At 42.0% G+C, this 22,061-nt stretch overlaps 1 protein-coding gene across 2 annotated transcripts in view; it reads right to left on the bottom strand.

Annotated features, from left to right (window-relative positions):
- kcnk2b (potassium channel, subfamily K, member 2b) overlaps positions 1–22,061 on the bottom strand; it is a gene marked incomplete at its 3' end in the record, with an annotated part of 60,135 nt that overhangs the window by 12,967 nt on the left and 25,107 nt on the right. For both annotated transcript variants that reach the window (XM_081378239.1, XM_081378240.1), the window contains 3 exons: positions 12,717–13,027; positions 7,379–7,493; positions 2,171–2,331 (listed from right to left, as the gene is read on the bottom strand). In XM_081378239.1, the coding sequence (XP_081234365.1) occupies positions 2,171–2,331; positions 7,379–7,493; positions 12,717–13,027 (587 nt within the window). The remainder of the gene's footprint in view (positions 1–2,170; positions 2,332–7,378; positions 7,494–12,716; positions 13,028–22,061) is intronic.

Raw genomic sequence — 22,061 nt, 5'->3', positions numbered from 1 at the left:
AGTACTACAGTTATATTTCTTGGTCAATATCAGATCTCTTTGTTTGAATAAGAGCTGTCAGTTAATTTCTCCCCCACTAAGTTTATTTTGCACATTCATTTTCATATTAAGTAAGAAAATGACTAGTTAAAACACAATAAACTGCTTGCTTGCCTTTGGATCTGCGACTCTCGTTCTGACAGAACGAATTGACCACATCTTGTCAACTGTTTTGTCAATAAACCTGTTAATACTCGTTCTGCATTTGAGTCCTCCTTCATAGATCCGTGACAACTTCATGATGTTGTTTTTCACACAGTGTGTTTTTTCAATGTCTGTCACCCAGTATGGGTCAATATCACACTGAAACATTTTTTTTACACATGGCCACAAAAAAGAGAAATAACAACAAACCTACATTGACTTCGCCAGGATAAGTACTGCATTATGCTGTCAGGATGGTTAGGGGGAGTCATTAAAAAGATAATGTCATCACTTTTTTAAATAAAGAGAGTGTTAAGAACACTCTAGAAATCATCTATGATACATTTTGAAGTGTGTTATTTTAAACTGGTATTTTAAGAGCTAATGGCAGATTAAATTATGGGACAGGTTTTGTCACATATCTCTGTGGAACGCCATTGATTTTGCTGTATAAACAGTCAACGAACAAGTCAACGGAGAGCAAATATATAACATTTTAAATTGGAATGAATGGAAACACTCATGAGAATGAATGAGGAAAACTCCCGCGGCGAGTAGAAAGGCTTACGGTTGATGAAAAGAGCTTCTGGGCAGCACATCTTCTTCAATGCTGTTACATCTGTACACCACCTTTTGTTGATGTAGAAGCATGTCCCACCTGATTCTGTGTCGCGATCCGCTCTGAACAGCTGAAAGCCCGGCAGATGCAGCGCGCTGTCCAGAATGGCTTCATTCTGCCAGGTTTCCGTGAAACAGAGCAGCAGAGTTAAAAAGTCCTTATTTGTCCGAGACAGCAGAAGAAGTTTGTCCATTTTGTTGGGTATAGAGAGGAGATTTGCCAGATAGATACTAGGCAGCGTGGTCCTAAAGCAGCACTGTCTGAGCTTGACTAGCACGCCGGCTCTCTTCCCACGCTTGCGCATCCTGGGGCGCTTCAGCAGCGCCGCTGCCCCTCCAACTAATATGTGTACTGCCGAATGTTCAGCAATTCATCCCTGGTAAAACTAATTATAGGGATATAACTAAAGACAGGACAAACTAACAAAAACAGTAAAACAGCTGTGTACAGCGACACCCCAGGGCAGCCTTCAGGGGCGCCATCTTATTCATCATAGACTCTCTGGTCCTGACCAGTTCCCTAGCCCTTCCTTCCCCTGCTGGTCCCATCCAGAAGTTTCCTCCTCGCCTCCGGTCCCACCCAGCCTCAAGTCTCCATTGCCACTGGTACCCCCCAGTCTCAAATATCCTTCATCGCCACTGGTTCCCCCCATCCTCAAGTCTTTTTCTTCGCTGCTTGTCCCGCCCAACCTCAAGTCTCCTTCTTTGTGGATGGTCCGACCCAGCCTCCCATTTCATCCACCTCTGCCAACACCATACTGTTCCTCGGATCCACCTTGGGCGTCTCTCCATGTATCTCTACTTTTAATCACAGGTGTATTCACTATTGTTGCATTGAATTTCTTTTTTGGGGCCTATATTTTCAATATAGTATTTGTTTTTAGTTGTTTATAAGAGGACATTTGTTTTATAGTATTTTCAACTTAGAAATATTGTAATTATTGAGAGGTGATACAATTTATAATCATTTGACATTTTAGTGATATTGCACTGTAGTGTACTCACTTCTTTTGTATACTGTAAATCTTCAACCCTGCTTTTGGAGTCCCATTGTCCTGCAGAGTTTAACTCCAACCCTAATCAAACACACCTGAACCAGATAATCAAGGTTTTCAGGATCACTTGAAAATTAAAGGCAGGTTGGAAATAGGTCTTGCAGGACATTAGGTCTCCAGGAACAGGGTTGAAGATATCTGTAAATAATGTAAAAATGTAAAATTGTTTTGTACAGACTAAACAAATATTTATTATCGGTGTAAATATATATATATATATATATATATATATATATATATATATATATATATATATATATATATATATATATATATATATATATATATATAAAAAAAAAACTGCTTTAACTCACATCAATCATACCCTCTACTTTAGCGATTGCCTTTCCGAAGATTGTTCCAAGCTGGTCTCCCACTCCTGCCAGCAAGAATCCGAACAGAGGAATTCCCAACAGGGCGTAGATAATACAGAAGATGCGTCCACCCTCTGTGTGAGGTGAGATATTCCCAAATCCTGGAGTCAATAAAAGTAAAGTTTAAAAAAAGTATTTATAAACATAGTTATTATTATTATTATTATTATTATTCAGTTTCTCTTGAGGTGAAGTTCTTCAGCATGAGAAAGCCTATCAAGTGATATGAATTATGCATGTCTGCGTCAAACAATGCATACATAATACGACAATAGCTGTTTAAAGCTGATTGGGTGATTGTGGCCATGTATTTTGTATTTCTTTTTTGTACCAAACTCATTTTGTTCAAGTTACAGCTATTTAAATAAAATTGGTGAACCCTTACATTATTTATTTGAACTCTTGTAGCCATAGAAGATTATCATAAAACATGAATAGTAGAGAATGTATATAAATCTGGTCACCAAAAGCACCTTAAGAAGAGAGAGAGAGATGCAGTGACGCCTAAAGGGGCCCCAAACACCTCTGATACTTTGAGAAAAGCTAATTAGAATTGGTGAGTGCAATTTACACGTGCCAATCCCCGGACTTACAGGAATAAAAGGAGATGGTGTCCATCTACTCATTCAGATTTGTTCTTTGGAGCTGATTGGTTGCTCAAGCAATTGCTCAATCCATTCACCTCTGCAAAAGGAAACGTTTTAGCTGTAGTTTACGGCACATATCAGTGGTCTCTCTATCCTTTCCATTGCACAGCTAACTGCAGAGAGTTCCCCTTGGTTTCCAAGAGCACGACTGCGTACAGAAAGGCCTTAAAAACTTCTCAATCTGCTTATTTTTCGACTCTCTTAGAAGAAAACAAACACAACCCTAAGTATTTATTTGATACAGTAGCTAAATTAACATGAAATAAAGCTTAAACTTCTGACATTTCCAAACAGCACAGCAGTAATGACATTATGAACTTTGTAGCATCTGGACTGAATCACGATGACCGATTCATATCTAAGCTTCAGAAAGCTTTTAACCTTTTGTACTTCATGTAAATCACAGGCCTAGCACCCGATGAGTCTGGATCGAATTGCCCCTTTAGTTGCCTGGCAAATGCTAAACAGAAAACAACTCAAAGCTCCTTCGTGAGGTTCATAAAGATCTTAATCAACTCAACTTCCCTCCTATGGCAGGAAAGTAAGGCCATGTGGCATGGACATTGGATAAACTAACCCAATATACATAGACCTATAAATTCTTTCCATATAACTCATAATTAAGTCATTCCAGAATGTATATGATATATTATGTATGTATGTATTATGTATGCAAATTCAAAATGCCGGTAACCGGAAGTACCAAAATAAAAGCTCGAGGAGGTCAGTGTGTGTTTATAGCTGTCACATTCACCGTCTGTCATCGTCCTGTCTACACTACACTACCCAGAATCCTCTGTCATCATCACCTTCACCTGTACATCGTCATGATCATCACCATCACCTGTGTTCACCCATCATCATCTCCTTCACCTGTTGTCTTGTCATTTTCTCTGTGTATTTAAGTTACCCTTGTTTCTCTGTTCACAGCCGGTTATTGTTTGAGCACACGCTCACGGTTTTGTGTTTTTCTTTATTATTAATAATATTTTTAATTATTATTAATAAACCTTTGCTATTTTGTATCTTCGCCTGACTTTCGTCTTCTTCGATCTGTGGACGTTACAGAATAACCAGCCCCATCATGAGCTGGGAGCTCGCTGGACAGATCGCAGCTTTGGCTCTGGATAGCCGCGATCTGTTCCAATTCACCTGGGGGTTTGTTCCTCTTGCTGCCTCCTGCTCGCTGGGCGATGAATCGATTAAGGCGTGTTACCGGCTGGGGGCTAAGACCGTCGATCCGAGGGAGCTTCCAGATCTCTCCGGTCTGGACTGGAGAGAGGCACTCAGTTGTCTGGAGAGCTTCCTCCCGTGGCACGCCATGTCACCATCTGAGCTTCACGTCAGCCACGCCGAGCCTGCACTTCAGGCCAGTCCAGCCGAGCCTGCACTTCAGGCCAGTCCAGCCGAGCCTGCACTTCAGGCCAGTCCAGCCGAGCCTGCACTTCACGCCAGATCTGCCGAGACCAAGGCAGTATGCGTCATGCCCGCCGCCCCTGAGACTGTGAGCGTCATGCCCGCCGCGCCTGTGACAGTGAGTGTCATGCCCGCCGAGCTAGAGACTGACAGCGTCATGCTCGTAGAGCTTATGTTTTCTTTTATCCCGCCGAGCTTGAAGCTCCCTTCGCCACTGGTTCCGTCCAGCTCAAAGCCCTCTTCGCCGCTGGTTCCGTCCAGCTCAAAGCCCTCTTGGCCGCTGGTTCCATCCAGCTCAAAGCCCTCTTCGCCGCTGGTCCCGCCCAGCTCAAAGCCCTCTTCGCCGTTGGTCCCGCCCAGCTCAAAGCCCTCTTTGCCGCTGGTCCCGCCCAGCTCAAAGCCCTCTTCGCCGCTGGTCCCGTCCAGCCCAGAGCCTTCACCGCTGGTCCCGTCCAGCCCAGAGCCTTCACCGCTGGTCCCGTCCAGCCCAGAGCCTTCACCGCTGGTCCCGTCCAGCCCAGAGCCTTCACCGCTGGTCCCGTCCAGCCCAGAGCCCTCACCGCTGGTCCCGTCCAGCCCAGAGCCCTCACCGCTGGTTCCGTCCAGCCCAGAGCCCTCACCGCTGGTCCCGTCCAGCCCAGAGCCCTCACCACTGATCCCGTCCAGCACAGAGCCCTCACCGCTGGACCCGTCCAGCACAGAGCCCTCACCGCTGGACCCGTCCAGCACAGAGCCCTCACCGCTGGACCCGTCCAGCACAGAGCCCTCACCGCTGGACCCGTCCAGCACAGAGCCCTCACCGCTGGACCGGTCCAGCACAGAGCCCTCACCACTGGACCCGTCCAGCACAGAGCCCTCACCGCTGGACCGGTCCAGCACAGAGCCCTCACCGCTGGACCCGTCCAGCACAGAGCCCTCACCGCTGGACCCGTCCAGCACAGAGCCCTCACCGCTGGTCCCGTCCAGCGCAGAGCCCTCTCCGCTCGTCCCGTCTGCCCAGCCGGAGACTGTTCACGTCCAGTCTGCCCAGCCAGAGACTGTTCATGTCCCGGTCCCAGTTCCTGTCCCAGAGCCTGTTCCAGAGCCTGTCCCAGAGGCTTGTCTTGACGCCGTCACTCTCCCTAAGAATTTTTTTGGGGGGGGGCATATGTCCTCGCCGTGGCCACCCAAGGGCCCAAGGCCACCAGAAAAGTCCTCTCCACCGTGGCCGCCCAAAGGATCCTCACCGCCGTGGCCGCCCGAAGGGTCTTCACTGCCATGGCCGCCCGAAGGGTCTTCACCGCCATGGCCGCCTGATGGGTCTTCACCGCCATGGTCGTCTGGACCATCCTGGAGTCCGTCCATCTTCACCCGGTTCACCTCCTCGTCACGGACTCCAGGATGCCCACCCCCCCTCCCGTGTTATGCCTTCTGCGGCGCGGGTTGCGCCTAGCGGGAGGGGGGAGTAATGTCACATTCACCGTCTGTCATCGTCCTGTCTGCACTACACTACCCAGAATCCTCTGTCATCATCATCCTTCACCTCTACATCGTCATGATCATCACCATCACCTGTGTTTACCCATCATCATCTCCTTCACCTGTTGTCTTGTCATTTTCTCTGTGTATTTAAGTTCCCCTTGTTTCTCTGTTCACGGCCGGTTATTGTTTGAGCACACACTCACTGTTTCGTGTTTTTCTTTATTATTAATAAACCTTTGCCATTTTGTATCTTCGCCTGACCTTTGTCTTCTTCGATCCGTGGACGTTACAATAGCATGGTTTATAGTGTCAAATAACGAATAAAAACCATTTCATCCGAGGAAATGGACTCTTGGACATGGATTATCATGATAATAACTACCTAAAATAATAAACACGTTTGGAGAAACTGTATTTGAAGAGTAGACTAGTGTCACTTTTATGAAAAGTGCGGGACTTATGACCTGTAGCCATACTAGCCAGCCACGAGGGGGCTCACTTTGACTGAATGTCATGTCATCACTCTCATCATGAAACTCTACAGTTTCTCCAAACGTGTTTATTATTTTAGGTAGTTATTATCACGATAAACGTTCGTATCCTCAACTACCTCGACGACTGGCTAATCCTGGCCCAGTCGAGAGACCAGTTGTGCGAATGCAGGGACATGGTGCTCAGCACCTCAGCAGCTTAGAGCTTCGGGTCAACTGGGAAAAGAGCAAATGGGGCATATGTCACCCGCAGCCGTTGTGACACCGCTCGGATTGCTTTATATGAGGCCACTTCAACACTGGCTCCACGATCGAGTCCTGAGATGGGTGTGGCAGAGCAGCTCGTGCCGGGCTCCTATCACACCTCATGCACATCACGATGCAGTTGACTTAAGTTACTGGGAAAGCACGACCTGATCGTCAGGTTCCTGAGGGGGACGAAGAGACTAAATCATGTCTCGATGCCCTCTTGGGCTTGTCTCTGGTCTTTCGGCACTTCAGAGACCACCCTTTGAGCCTTTGCATTTAGCAGAGTTAAAAATTCTGTCCTGGAAGACAGTACTCCTGATTGCATTGGCTTCCATAAAAAGGGCAGGGGACCTGCATGCATTTTCGGTCGACGAATCGGTTACTATCAGGTTATCCTGAGACCCTGGCCCGGATATCCAAGACGCAATGCGCCTATACGTGGACAGAACGCAAAGCCTGAGGACCTCAGACCAGCTCTTCGCCTGTTACGGAGACCAGCACAAGGGAAAAGTTGTCTCCAAATGGAGGATGGCCCAATGGATAGTGGATGTCATTGCCTTGGCGTACCAGTCCCAAGGCGTGCATTGCCCACTCGGGTTGAGAGCCCACTCCACTCAGAGTGTTGCCTCTTCCTGGGAGCTAGAGCACGGCACCTCGCTGACGGATATCTGTAGAGCTGCAGGCTGGACAACACAAACACGTTCGCTAGATTCTATAGTCTAGGTGTAGAGCCGGTTTCTTCCCGTGTGCTCGCCTCAAGCCAGTAACACCGAAGAACCCGCTCTAGTGTCAGCTTGCTCCTCCCAATGGAGGAGAACTAGGTTTGAGAACAGTAATATAGTGTTTGCTAATGTGCTTGCATGTGTGTTTGTGTACTTTAGTACCTATAGTTGTAATAACTGTTCCAGCGAAGAAGAAGGAGTTGCTGAGGTCCCATAAACTGCTCTGATTGGAGTTTCCTGAAGGGTTCACTCCTACTCGTAATGCTGACACCACTTGCTGTTATAAGAGAAAAAAAGGTTTGTATAATTACACATATTTCAAAAATATTTATAATTGCATGCACATTTTAAGTTAATACTGTTTCTGCCTCTGTGTATATATTTGATCCACCAAATCAATGACAAAAATATTGATCCAAGCAGATTTCTTAAACATTCCTTCATCTGTAATTGTTTGGGCAAACACTTGTCACACACTAAGTCACACCATTAGCTGAGCAGGAAGTTCATATATTGAGCTGCAGTTTTCAACACTAAATTAAAGATTAATATAATCTATATTAAATTTACCAACCTACTAAACATATGTAGCATTTATAATAGAAATATTTCTGTGAAGCAACAACGTGAAAAGAGATCACTTAAAAATGATGACATCTTTTTTTCAAGAGACTTTCAATGGTTATTTAGATGTATGGACATTAACACTCACCATACAAACCTCAACAATGGTGACAATAAACAATATTCAACATATGTATAACAATTTCAGATAAAAATATCACCTCTGAATATTGCTAAACAAGCCACTAAAATAAAAATATGCAAAAAATATGCAAAAATAAAAGCAGAAAACAGTAAGACAATTCATCTGCATAATTTATGCATGCTGGGAGTCATGGATGAGTTTTGTACTATGCTGGTACGCATTGCAGCATGACACTTTTTTTTTTTTTTACTGTCACCATTGTTGAGATTCAGATGAATAATCTCGATGTTTATGTGTCTAAAAGATCCAGTAGCTCAAAATGATTTGTGCACACTTTTAGACTTTATCTGATTGTTTAATGCTATTGGATGTCATTCGGCAGTTTCACAGGGGTTGGTGGCACAAATTATAAACATAAAGTTAAAAGCATATCACTATTAAAACTAATGAGGAGATTTGAGATCAGTAAAAGCTGATTTCATGATGTTTTTGTTATTATCAACAAGGAGTTGACAACTCCTATGGCCTGTTGTATGAAGCTGGATTCAGTTGCTACCCAGGTAAGTTTGACATTATTTTGTGCAAGTTCTGTTTTTTCGGCTCAAGAAGGTGGATTGGTTTTAAGCGCGTTTCATTGCCATGGTAACTTACGCTACATGGCTAACCTGCTTCGGAGCAGGTTTTTTTTCTGGGTTAGAGATCGCAAACCCAAACTGGATCAATCAGCTGTGAGTAAAGTGAGGTTTTCTCTAGCGAGAAGTGAATCAAACTGACGCTCTCCATGTTCCATGTGATTGGTTGTTCGCTGCACGTGTCACACTTTCAGGTGCACACGCTTCAGAGTTAATCACAAACTCTGGATCAAACCTGCGTTTAGAGAGAACATGTATACCGAGCGTTGGATTCATATGGATTTATCAACTCTAAACCTACTCTGAAACTCTGGCGTAAATAAAAAAAAGCTCGTGCAGCCGCTCTGGAGAAGCTGCGCTGGCTGAATCGCCCGGCTGCTCTCAGATCGCTCTCACAGTACTTTGATGCCATACGTTACAGTAATGTGAGGTTGGCGCTGTCTCAAGTTGCACAAAATTTCTAACCGGCATGCACTGCATCAAGTCAGACTTCAAGTCAGATTGGTCTGTGCAGCACTGCATGAAGTTGAATTTTTGTTGTTGTTTGTTTGTTTGACCTAAAAACATAAAAAAATTCTTATACATAGTATGTGTCTTATGGTTGTGATTAAGGCAGGGGTGGGCAAACTTTTTGGCTCAAGGGCCACACTGGGTTTTAAAAATTTGACAGAGGGCCGGCCCAGTAGCAGTAGCCGGCCCAAAAATCTTTTCTTTTTTTTTTTTTTTTTTTTTGCGTGCATGCTACACACTGTAAACCCCTTGGTTAGGATTAGGGGTGTGGAGTGCGTGCCTATTTCACGCCATAAAGTGCATATCATATGCACGCGAAAACATATTATGCACTACAAATACAATTCGTGGTATTCGCACTTTCATAAGATCGGGCTGAGCAAACAGACAATGTTGTGGCAATGTCTGTGCGAAATTCAACAACTGAGAGACGACATTCTGACAATAATTTTTTTTATGGTAGATATCCCCCATTTAGCATGTTATGTTTTGATGTTAATTTTTAAAGATGTTAGATAATTATAGCCTATACTTTTTAAATATTGTTTATCCTTATTATTATTTAATGGCCTAACAGTAAATTAGAAACAAAACATCTGCAAGTGTACACTTAGAAGAGTAAAAATTACAGGTTACGTTAATTCAACTTTATTAAAACTGAATGGCAATTTGCACTTCCAAAAGTCATACATTTGTGGAAATAAACGAATATACAAATTTATTTTAAGAATAATAAAATAAAACATAAAAGGCAAAGGGAGATCAGAACATTTAATGAAAGAAAAAAAAAAAAAAAACGGGTTCTGTATGGCAGACAGGGGAGCGAAGTCAAAAGCCGGACGATAGGTCGGTAAACGGAATCGGGCAGGATACATCCACAAATCCAGAGGAGCAAAGAAACTAAATAGCAGACAAATCAAAGGAAAAACTAAGGTGTGCAAGCGGTTACCAAACATTTTTTTTCTCATTGAGTTTCCAAAAAAGGAAAAAACATTAACGTGCAACAAGTCTATGCGCTTAAGGCGCTGTCTGTTTGGTTTCCATGGTGACGCGTCATTGCTTGTTACGTGACACACCGCAGCCACAACAGCGCTAAATGAATGATGATCTGCTTTTATGTCATTTTTCCTTTTTTACATTTGTTAGCTATAGGGTGACCAGACGTCCCGAAAAATTCGGGACAGTCCCGAAATCTAAGCTGTTGTCCCGAATCCCGAATCCGGCCCTAATTGTCCCGAAAATTATACTAAAGCAAATTCTTGAGTAGTTATTGTCTGATAAAACATTAAAAACTGTCCGTGGAGGTTGAGTCGTCCTGCAGCCAGCCCCCGCCGGCTGCTTATTGGCTGCAGCATCTTTTTCTTTTTCTTTTTTTGAAGTTCAACAAAGATACCGTAGGCGCGAATTAAAATGCATTGATAAGCGAGCGCGAGTTGCCGCAACCGCGAGGACAGTGAATGTGCAGGAAAGGAGTGATTGATTGGTCGCGGCACTGTGTGCAAAAAAAAAAAACTTCGGCCTAATGTCTGATGTTGGGTTACACAAAGCAAATCATCTACACAATTATTTAGTTTTCTTATTTAATGACCGACAATTTCGTCATAATAATAATTTTGGCATAAGGCTTATTAGCGTTAGACTTTACTATAGCCTGAAATGTCTGATTTACGCACTGTTACAACAGTCTTTTTTTTTTTTTGGTCACAATGACATTTGAGTTCATGATTTTAATATTGTTTTTTTGTGGCAGACTAAATATTAATGACAAACTGTTATTGATCTTTGAATAAAAATATGTTTGGTTCAGGTTTGAAAATTCATTTTATTATAGGCTATGTAGTCTAATATCATAGTAGGACTACCCCAAAACCTCCCCAAACAACGACCCCCCCCCCCCCCCCCCCGTCCCGTCCCGTCCCGTCCCGTCCCGAATTTCAGCCAATCTCATCTGGTCACCCTAGTTAGCTATGGCATGCAATATCTGATATTCCGATTGTCAAATATATGCAACGCAATATATATATATATATATAGATATATAACGCAAAGTATTGCAAGAAAAAAGGCAAAATTAATGCGATCTTAAGACAATTTTTTTAAATACTCGGCGGGCCGGATTAAACAGCCTAACGGGCCGCATGTGGCCCGCGGGCCGTAGTTTGCCCACCCCTGGATTAAGGGCATCACAGTGGCTCAGTGATGACTCCCAGCTGAGCCAGAAGGTCTTTCCCTCAGATCTGGATTTCATAACAATCCAAAAATGGAATTATAGACACTAAATTGTCTATTGGTGTGAATGTGTGTGTTACTGCCTATGGATGAATCCGTTGGCTGAGTATTTTGATGGCATTTTTGTGGCTTAGTTTTGGGGTTTCTGGTTAAAGACTGATGTGTTGATATGGTTTATTGAAGGCTAAGATTTGGTACCACAATTAAAACTTGGGTACGAGAACGGTACGAAAGTATTTTCAAAACATCAGATGTGGCCATAATCAACAAGTTTAGACAATGGGGCACCACAATAACATTCCAAAGAACAGAGCACCTGTCCAAAATTTATTTAATTAACACTTTTTATTTATCCACAAAAAAAGCTGCATCTTGTACATTAACAAACTGGTTTAAATAGGTGCAATCACCACTTAAATATCACTGCACAAAAGCTGTTATTGTGCTATTTAAGTGGTGATTGCACCTATTTAACCAGATGACCTGCTTTAGGCCATCATCCAAAATATGGCACTCTGAATCAGCCCAGAAGAACTGCACTGTGCAAATTGTATTCAGCACAGACTTTGTGGACATGTTTATGCCATTGCCTGATCTGGACAATTCCTTAAGTGAATCTAGTAAACTGTCTCACTGTAGCAAATTCTCAAAAGGCAAATTCACTGGCACAAGTATTACTATGGTGAAGATAATGTGGGGAAAGGAAGAGAGCAACTGTGGAAGCAACCAAAGTTTACACTGCTAGTTTTTGTTGTTACTGTATGTCCCTGAAAGTGATTTTTTTTTTCAAGAGTACTAGCAGTAGATTCAGGAGTACTGTCACAAACAAACTAACTACCATTTTTTCACAAGTTCGCACTTACATATAATCATCAGATATATAATAGAATATGCATATTTGGCGTGCTGTCCGAGGGGAGGGATCTGAGCTTAGAATTTGGCCTGAACCCAGAGTATATATATATATATATATATATATATATATATATATATATATATATATATATATATATATATATATATATATATGCCTCCTCTCGTGCTGATTGGGTAGATTGTCAGAGTGTGCTCCTCCCGAACTTTGTTACCATACCATATACTTGGCATCGCACAGACGCCAGTGCTCTTAAGTTTTTACATTTTTTTCATTGATATTTAATCATTATTTTATGGATATTAATGAATGAAAATGAAAATTTGTGATGATCAAAATAAATGTGATGATCAAAATAAATGTGATGATCAAGAAAAATTAAACAAAATGTTCTTATTTATAAAATAAAAACAAGTAAAATGAGCCCAGCATCAGGTCAATATAAGATGACATTATGGACAGATAATTAACCTCAAATGTGTAACCCAAGTAGCCCAACATGTTTTCAGTCCAATATTTGGTTTGTGTGCAAGTCTGCTGTTTTACCTTCACTAAATATTCCAGATCTGAGGAGTTCACACATGGATGCTGCTCGAGGAATTCCAGTTTTTCCACTAGGATGGCCAGTTTCTTTGACATCTCATGAGGCTGTTCCAACTCTTTAAACACAGTGGCTCCAATAATTAAGTACAGCACTACCAGCAGGAAGACGGTCAGCACTGTTTTCCAGCGCATGACGGTTACACGGGTCTCAAAGTCTTCAGAAGACTTCAGCAGCACTGGCTGAGCCGAAAATGAGAGACGAGGTCTGGAGTTATGAGCGGCTGTTTTAGGATCAAGGAGGTCAGGAGCAGCCACTAAAAGAAAGAAAGAAAGAAAGAGCATGAGATAAGCTAATGACTGTGAATTGAAGAACACATTCTGAAGATTGTTTTGCTCACCAGATTATACACACAATCACACCAGTAGCCCAGTGGTTTTCTGATTAGCAGGATTTGTGTGTCCGTTCAAGTGCTCTTGTTTCAATCTTTCAAATTTGCACAGAACAGAATAAAGATGCACTGTCAAATTGAATGAATGTGTTTACTAAGTTACATAATTTACTGTGATGAACATGTTTAAATAATCTCAAACTTTACTTTTATGCTTTTAGCATTACCTAAAGCAACATAATTATGGAACAATGCAACATACTGTACTAGTACCCAAAATGTTATGCTACTTTTAGAATTTACATACTATATAATATATTGCATAATAATTGAAAGGAATTATTTTATATGCATATTGAGGACCATACAAAACAAGACACTTTAACAGCTTTCCATACCAATTTAAGATTGATCAGTCTCGGACTGCAGAATGGGGCTTAAACTAATATATGTATATTGAACCTTGCAGACTTTACCAACTAGGTACAGATAAGTGCAGATTAAACCTTAATGATTGATTTGATTTAATTGATTTTGTTATTTTCTTTCTACACTTTCATGATTTGTTCTGTGAGTTTCCTGGACAGAATCAGACAGCCATATCTGAACACTTAAATCTTACCCCGCCATTGACAAGATTTTCCGTAATTTATGACACAACTCTTCCCAGCCATTGATGAGTTTTTCCTGCAATCCATGTTTTCACTGTTATACAGTAGAGGGTGAAGTTGTAAAGCACTGGTGTAAGCACTGGCACTGATCCCCTTTACTAATGTTATCTAACCGTTAGTGGTTTATGAATAAAACTAATCTGTGGAGAACATTTCTCAGATTGGCTTGGAATTGATTAAAGTTTTGAAAACTTAAGTCCCATTTACTATGGAAGATATAAATATCTCTTGTTCTGTTTGTACTGACTTTTACATTTTCTTGCAGACACTCATTTGGTCTGGCAATTATAATTACTGAAACTTCTGCCACTCTGCTCACTCTCACCCACATTTTAATTGCACACACCTGGCCATCATTACCTGCTCAACAGGGATGGCTGCATCCTAAAATTTTAAAATGCTACCTTCAGAGCATGCATTCCAAGGTAGGAAAATCTGAAGTTAGCTTCACTTCCTGTCTCCTAAGGTTTCTTCATCTGATCGATTTTTGAAGGCAGCATCGATGTATACTTCACCTTTGATATCCCACAATCCTATGTGCTCCATTCGTTGACAGTTGAGCTTGAAAAAGAAAGATGGCGTCTGAAAGTTGTGGTTGCTGGTCAGTTTGTGTGTAAATGTACGTTTTTGACCAACGTTTTCCACTTCTGATGTAATTTCTAGCGAGAAATTACTACTGTAGTAATTCAATATTTGCTTAAATGTAAAGCTCTCTCTATTTTGCTGTAGATCATTAAACTGTTACGCTGCCTCAGATGTCTGTCCGAAATCAGTTTTGTGAAGTACCTTTGTGCGCAAACACTGCCTGCAAAGTCTTTGCATGATAATGCAGTGAGGCAACAAGTCCGCTGCCAAAGTTTGCGGATGAAGCCCATTCATTGTTTACCAAAGAATGTTCAGACTCTTGTGTTGATCTTACCTGTTGGATATACTTACATAGACATCTCCATCGTCTGTTCGTAATCGTCTGTTCACCATTACCTGTTCTCCATTGTTGTTCTTCATTGCCTGTCTGCTCCTTTGTTGATCCGCTGCGTTTACTCCCTGGTCTCCTTGTGTGCTCGTCTCACTTGACAAGAGAGAACTGTTAACATCAAGTCATGTGCTTTCCTTGTTTTATCTATCCATATACTTACCTGCATTACCTGTCATTCCACAAACCTTTAAATAAAACCCTACTGTTGAGTTCATCTTCTGTCTTTGCCTCTGAATGAGAAAAAGACCAGACCAATCACACTGAATTCAGCGGGAATGGATTTCATCATTCCAGAATTTAGCCTCATCAGCCTCACCCAGGCCAATTTTACCCTCAAGGAACAAATTTGTGAATTTTTACTAATGGCAAATGTTGTGAATTACTGATTACTGTTGTCAGTCAGTGGACCACAAGGAATGCTCTGCCAGTTTCTGGTTCTGGCCCTTTAACAGAATGGATTCCTCTTTCATCATGGGAGAAGTGGAAAGAGGACCTCAGCTGGGCTGATGCAGTTTCTCTAGTGCCTCCACTGTTCCCTGTGATTATCCCAGAACCTCCAGAGTCCACTCCATATTTCCTTCCCGCTGACCCCTCTCAGTCCCCATCCTCCAGTCTGGACAACGCACTGACCCTAGCACAAAGGAGGAGACCGAAAGAGGAAGAAGTCTGCCTCTGAACACTCTAGAGAGCTATCGAGTCTGGTGGGCTCACAGCTCCAAATCCAGTAGTCCCAGAGCTCCCAAGTATGACATTCCCAGAGTTCCCATGACCGGTGTCTCAGAGCTCACAAGTCCAGTGGTCCAGGTAGTCCCAGATAATCTAGTCTGGGTGGTCCCAAGTCCTGTGATCCCTGTCACAGCCATGGAGGCCACTCCTTACTCAGCTTTCTCTCATTTGTCTTGGCCAAAGAGTCCGTTCCTTGCTCATTCATCTTGGCCGTGGAGGCCATATTTTGCTCCCTCATCTCGGCCACGGAGGACGTTCAATGCGTAGTTGTCCATGGCGTCAGAGACCGTGTGTGTCACTCTCTGTTACCCCTTTTCCACCAAGGCAGTGCTGGTGCCGGTTCGGAGCCGGTGCCTACTCGCGAACCAGTTCTTTGTGTTTCGACAGCCAAAGAACCGGTTCTCGGCCAGGAAAATTGGTTCCAAAGCGGCATCAAGTCTTGCTTACGTCAGGGGCTGGGGGCGGGGTAATTGTCGACCTTCTTCTCGAACGTAACCTCCATCTATAGTAATCCAGACGAGCAGCACAAATGTGTTCTAAACGTCTTCTTCTGACCCCAATATAGGACCGCAAAGCCAGGAGAAATATTTGCAGAAAGACGATGTAGTCCGCCATTGTAATTGTTATGCTTGAAGTTGGCGCAAGTGTTTCTGGGAAAGCTAAGGCCTATGGCAACGTACACAGTGACGTAACAACGTTGTTCGCTGGGCTCTCTAGTCAGTGGAAAAATAAACAGGTTCTGAGAAGGTTCGCAAGTTGAACCAACTTTGAACCGAACCAGCTCTTTTTTGGTGGAAAAGGGGTATGTGTGTCACTCTCCTTCTCTGGTTCCATCTGCTCCACCCTGGTCCTCAACCCTGCTGTCTACGCTGTGGTGGTATCCATCTCTGCCAGCTCCACTATGGTCTCCTGCTCAGCCAGGCTCCCCATTCGGCTGGCACTCCAGAGCTAAGCTGGAATTCCAGACATCTCTCGCTCACACGGCACGTCTCCCACTCCGCTGGCACTACTAAGATCTCCCACTTCGTCCGCACTCCCAAGGTCTCCCGGTCCACCACCACACGATGACACACAGACGACTGAAGAAGACGAAGACGAGACATAGGTGAGTTTTCCACAGGTAGGTAGTCAGGTAAGAGTCCAGTGTCGAACAACAAAACCAGACAATGTGAACTGTGGTGTGCTGGTCTTTATGCTAACTGTAATGATTGTATGCAAGTGGTGCTGATTAGTAATCAGGTGATTGGGAGCATGTGTAGGAGTGACGGATGGTGTGGCTGATTCTGTGACAATACCTATGTAATACCTTATACTGGATAAATGTACCTCTTGCTTCCTATATTTACTTTCCACTGTGAGACACAATTCTGTTCCAGGTGTCCTTATCTATGTCACTATTAATGTCTCTTTGCCAAATCAATCTAAAATTTTCACAGTTCTTATCACCAATCCTTAAACTGAGTTGATAAAATTTAGATGATTTTTGAAGGGGTCTTGGAAAGCTTGCATTCCTCCCATTCAAATCCCCTGCTCTTTTTCACTGTTGCCAAGACTTTCTCCCTCGTGGTATAACATAGAAATTTCACCAAGTTGACGGTTAATCGTTAGCTCCAGGGCTCGTTGTTTTCCGATGTGTTTGCACTACTCGAATTGGTTGCATGGAAGATATCATTTTGTCATTTGTCAGATGCTTCAAGAAAAAATATGTTATCTATCGAAGTTTGATTAAATTTGCAAAGCAAATATATACTAAATAATCTAAATAATGGTGGGTATCCGGAGCGCTGCTCTAGCGTGCTGCCATTTCCCAGCTTGCCATCACGCGACTCTCCATATCTTTTCAGTCTTTATGACATGGTGCAAACAAAATGTATTAAAAAAAATACAATTAAAATAGGGTCATATCTTCATATCTTTTCAGTCTTTATTTTTTGACAGCTTCTTTGCTATCTGTAGATTTTTGGACAAAACTAATGTGCCAATAGTGTCACTTGACAGTCAGGATCTTAGTGGGCTGTGAAAACTCTCTCAGAAGCTGAGCTTGATGCTGGAATGCAATGGTAATATTTGGCAAACATTGAAAGAATAGGGAGGCTTGATTCATGCATTTTCCACCAAGAAAGTGGAATCTGTGGCATTGGTCTCTTCCATGAAATTGTATGTTTGGAGTTCTTTGTTTAGTCTGTCAGCTGGTATCTTTAGATATTCTCTCTCGGCTTGGCATTCATATCCTTTTCCCCTCTCTTTTCTTGTTTTTCTCTTATACAATAGTTGACAGGAGACTACAGGAGTCTTGTTTTTGTTTTGTTCTTCCTGCTCTGTTTGTTCTCCATCGATGAGTGTTGATTCGGGAGATCAGCTGTTTCAGCTTTTTGCATATGTACTTCCGTCACTTCCTTCTCCTTAGTTACAAATGTGTTCTTAAATCAAGGATCAAAGAAGGTTGCTGAATTAAGAAGGATTTGTAACTCAAGCTGTGTCTCATCTCCAGATATTTCCTGATCTCAGTTTTCATATTGCAGGTTAACACAGAGTCTGTATCACTGTCCTATACATGTGACAGTATCTTCCACATCACAGGGATGACAGAAGAAAGTGTTGCCACTTTTTCTGCACACAAGGCATCCATGGAAGTAATTAGTGGGCCCAGGGCCTCTCGCACTGTCTCCAGTGTGGTGATGTCTGTGCCAGTAGGCATTAGGCACCACTTATTCACAGATGGCTTGCTGCTGTTCACAGAAACGGTCCACCATATCAACTGTAGAACCCCAGAAAGAGGTGAAGGCTTCAAAAGCCTTGTCATTTTGTTAGATCTAGAAAATGCAAATATAGTCTTTCTAAATCTAGACGCCACCCAGGCTTGTAGCCTTGTTCACTGCCAGATGTACTGTAGGTTGTGGCCAAAGCATGGAACCCAGTGGCAAGACTTCCCCTTAAATGCCTTGATGTTTGAGGATGCATTATCAGTTGTGATTCCACTCAGGAGTGTCATATCCAGTTTCCATGTTTGAGTTACTGTTTCTTCAAGAACCTCCCTAATATTCTCTCCTGTGTGATCTGAATGTATTGCTGCACATCCAAGACACCAGGACTGCATTTCCCAAGAGTCACTTATTAACTAAATATTCTACTGTTCAACTCTGTTGTACAAGCAAAGTAAGGCTATTTGGACAGTTGAGACTCAATCACATACCTTGTTTCATTGACCTAGATTAATAAATGCTATAATACTGTAAGGTAAAGTTACCCAAAAATGTTTACAAAGTGTAAATATTATTAGACCTTCATTGGTTCTAGTGTGTCATGCATGCACAGCTGAGCTTTCGTCTTTACCGTGTCATATTTAATTTATACACTCGCATATTTGTGCGTTGATCAGTGTTGTGAATAAAAGTCTAAATTAAATCAGTTGAATGATGCACTCACCTGGCAATCTCTCAACTCTTGGAACAATTTAGGAGGAGCAAGCGACAAATGCTTTGGCTAGATTTGATGTGTTGCCTCCCGTGAAAACACATGATTTATAGCAGCGTTTGCAGATTGGTGCATTAAGGTCTGTTGGTTCACCTTTTTCATCAATTGAGAAATTGAGCAAAATTATGATAACATATACCGGTATAATTATAATTAAATATAATATATACCGGTATTTTTTTCAGAATAGTCACAGACCTGGTGGAAAGATCATAAGCTGGGATCTGATCTGTAAGTGGAGAGGTCATTTGGTGTATGTGATGGACACATAAAGAAACGCTTGAAGGTTTCTTTGTGTGGGCAGACTTTCACCTTTTGAGAGTCCAAGTCCTTGGGGTGAAAAAGCTTGCATTTCAGTGATGGTGTTTGTGTCAATTTTATGCAGTTTAAGATTTGATTCAAAAAGTGATGCCAGAGTGTGCTTGAGCAGATTGATGGCCTCAGAATCTGTGGGAACAGATATATGGCTGCATTGTCCATGTAAAAAGTGCCTCTTTTAATTATTTTCTCTGCAGCCTGAAAAAAAAAAAAAAAAAAAAAAGTACAGACCATCTATAATGGTCTAAAATAGAATATACCTTTTAAAATTTTATTTTGTGTTCCACTGAAGATTAACACCCATGGCCATAAAAAAGGCTCAGGGTCAGGGTTAGGGCAAGGTTTGTGAGTAAAATTTCACTGGTCGGTCATCCTGAGCAGGTAGGTCTGAGTTTTAGATCATCCTACTCAAAACAAAATTTCATTTAGATTTTCATATTTCATTAAAGGGATACTTCACCTCTGGGAAGATGAATGTGTATTTAAAATAGGTAATTTAAGTAGAAGAAATGTGGAGAAATTTTTGAATTTGGAGCTTTCTAGACTGAGAAAAGCCAGAAAATGTATTTTTGGCTTATGTGGATGAAAGACAACAACTCCCAGAATGCACTTGCTTCGCTGCCTTAGGAGGCCACGCCTACCGGTTAGAGAGCACAGTTGAAAACAAACAACAAGGCTAGCCTACGTGATGAGTTTGCCAGGGATTTAGAGACCCAAAATGTCCGGGATTCGGCTTTTGCGTTCTACAGTCGGCATTCATCATGTTTACTGTGGCGAGCAGGACGAGGCTGACGGCCGCGGGAGAACGGCGCGAGGCCGGTGGCTTCATTACTGAGACGCGCCGGGTCTCGCATCTCTCACGGAGGAGCGGGAATTTTCTTAGCAATGTTAAAACGCACATCAACCAATCACTTGTTTAGCGTTCATGTAAACACTACAGTCAGATTCACCAATCGGAATGAATTCAGTTAGATTGAAATGAGAGGTGTGCATGTAAACAATGAATGGCGACCGCAGAACGCAAAAGCCGAATCCCGGACATTTTTAACAGTCTCGCCCGCCGGACAAGTCCGGGAAAAGGAAGATGGTAACCCCTACTTACTCAGCTTTCTCCTATTATTCAGCTTTCTCCACAGAACAAGAGCATGCTAGCTTAGCTTCCAAAGAAAGACGGCTGATACTGTGTACATTCTGTGAGTGAGATCCCACCCTGTATGGGCGGGTTGAAAACATGCGGAACAACGCCATCTACTGGCTGTAGTCTTTAGCCTCTGGACAGAAAATCCTCCGATGACGCAAAATGACGATTTTTGCGTCATCGGAGGATTTTTTCCAGACAAAAAATACATAAATCTCTCCTCTCAGGGGGATATGAGGGGGGAAAGCATGGTAATTCGAAAATACTACAGGTTTTCTACTAATACAAAGCTTAATGCTAAATCCTGAAGTAACCCTTTAAGGTTTTATTAGGGTAATTAGGGTTTATTAAGGTTTAATTAGAGCCAACAGACACAAAGATGATCACTTCATCTGACCAACCCTAAATTATGGCCATTTATATTCAGTTGGTAATCAACAGTATGTACAGACATTACTAATCCAGGATCCAGAGGCAGGGAGCTCTGAATTAAATATTTAGAGGCATTAATTAACCCTCTATGTCTGAGGTGTTTTCTGGGCCCTGGAGGTGTTCTGACATGCTCTGACATTTGTGCTTATTTCTGTAACTTGTAACATTTTCATGGCTAAAGTCTGATTACACTGTATTCAGCACAAACTCTGCTTTCAGCAGCATGTATGTAAAAGTTTACAGGTCTGCATTCCTTCACGTGGACGATTTGCATGTGAAATGCTCTTGTGCGCGTGGGTGTGGTCAGATTAGAGCTAATGAAGAACTGTACATCTCATTGCTTTCATACAGATTACTTAAACTGAGAATATTTGTTTTTGATGTGATTTACATCATTTAAAAATAAAAATTATTAATTTTAGACATTTAACAGTTTTGAGTGATGTAGAACACTTGCCTGTATGACAAAATGGTGCGACCGCATGTTATATTAAATGTGTTAATTTACACATGTAGGGATAAGTTGTAGATAAAAAAAAACTAATAAAAAAAACTTTCATTTGATGCAGATACATCTGCAAACTCAATACCTAAAAGCGGTACACTTTGAAGTCATCACAGAACAGGTTTATACCCAACAGAAATCTTAATTTCAAACTGCAAATAGTGTATCTTCACTGCACTTTACCACCGATGGATGGCTACGGCCATCACACAGCATTTGTTAGATTACACAACAAAGGCTGAGAACTAAAAAAACTACCAATTAAACAGAAACGCTGAAAAAATATAATCAAGCAATCACATTGCTATCAAGGAAAATCAGCAAATTCAGTAAATCAGGGCTAAAACACACAAAACAGATGCACAAATTACAACAATTCGTCTTGAGGGTGTCTGCACCAAATGCCATGCAAAAAAGGTTTGCATTTTCAACTTTTGAGAAAGGCATTGAAATGAACATTTTACTTAAAACAACTTTTAAAAGATTTTTGTCAGTGAGGCACAATGCAAGTGAATAGGGCCAACTTGTAAACATTCAAAGTGTTCACTGTTTTAATAGCATAGCCACAAGACTTAAATAATATCCAAATAACATGACTTACTGTTAACCTACTAACATTTTCTGTGTGAAGTTTTTACAACTTTGTTGAAATTACAATGATATGCCTTAAACCCTATGACTGTAAAATGATGATTAAAAAACTGTACACCTCAAATACT

The sequence above is a fragment of the Scardinius erythrophthalmus genome, assembly GCF_964197995.2.
Source record: "Scardinius erythrophthalmus genome assembly, chromosome: 11".
Taxonomy (NCBI): domain Eukaryota; kingdom Metazoa; phylum Chordata; class Actinopteri; order Cypriniformes; family Leuciscidae; genus Scardinius; species Scardinius erythrophthalmus.
The sequence above is the reverse complement of the archived record's forward strand: the minus strand, read 5'-3'. Positions and strand labels throughout refer to the sequence as shown.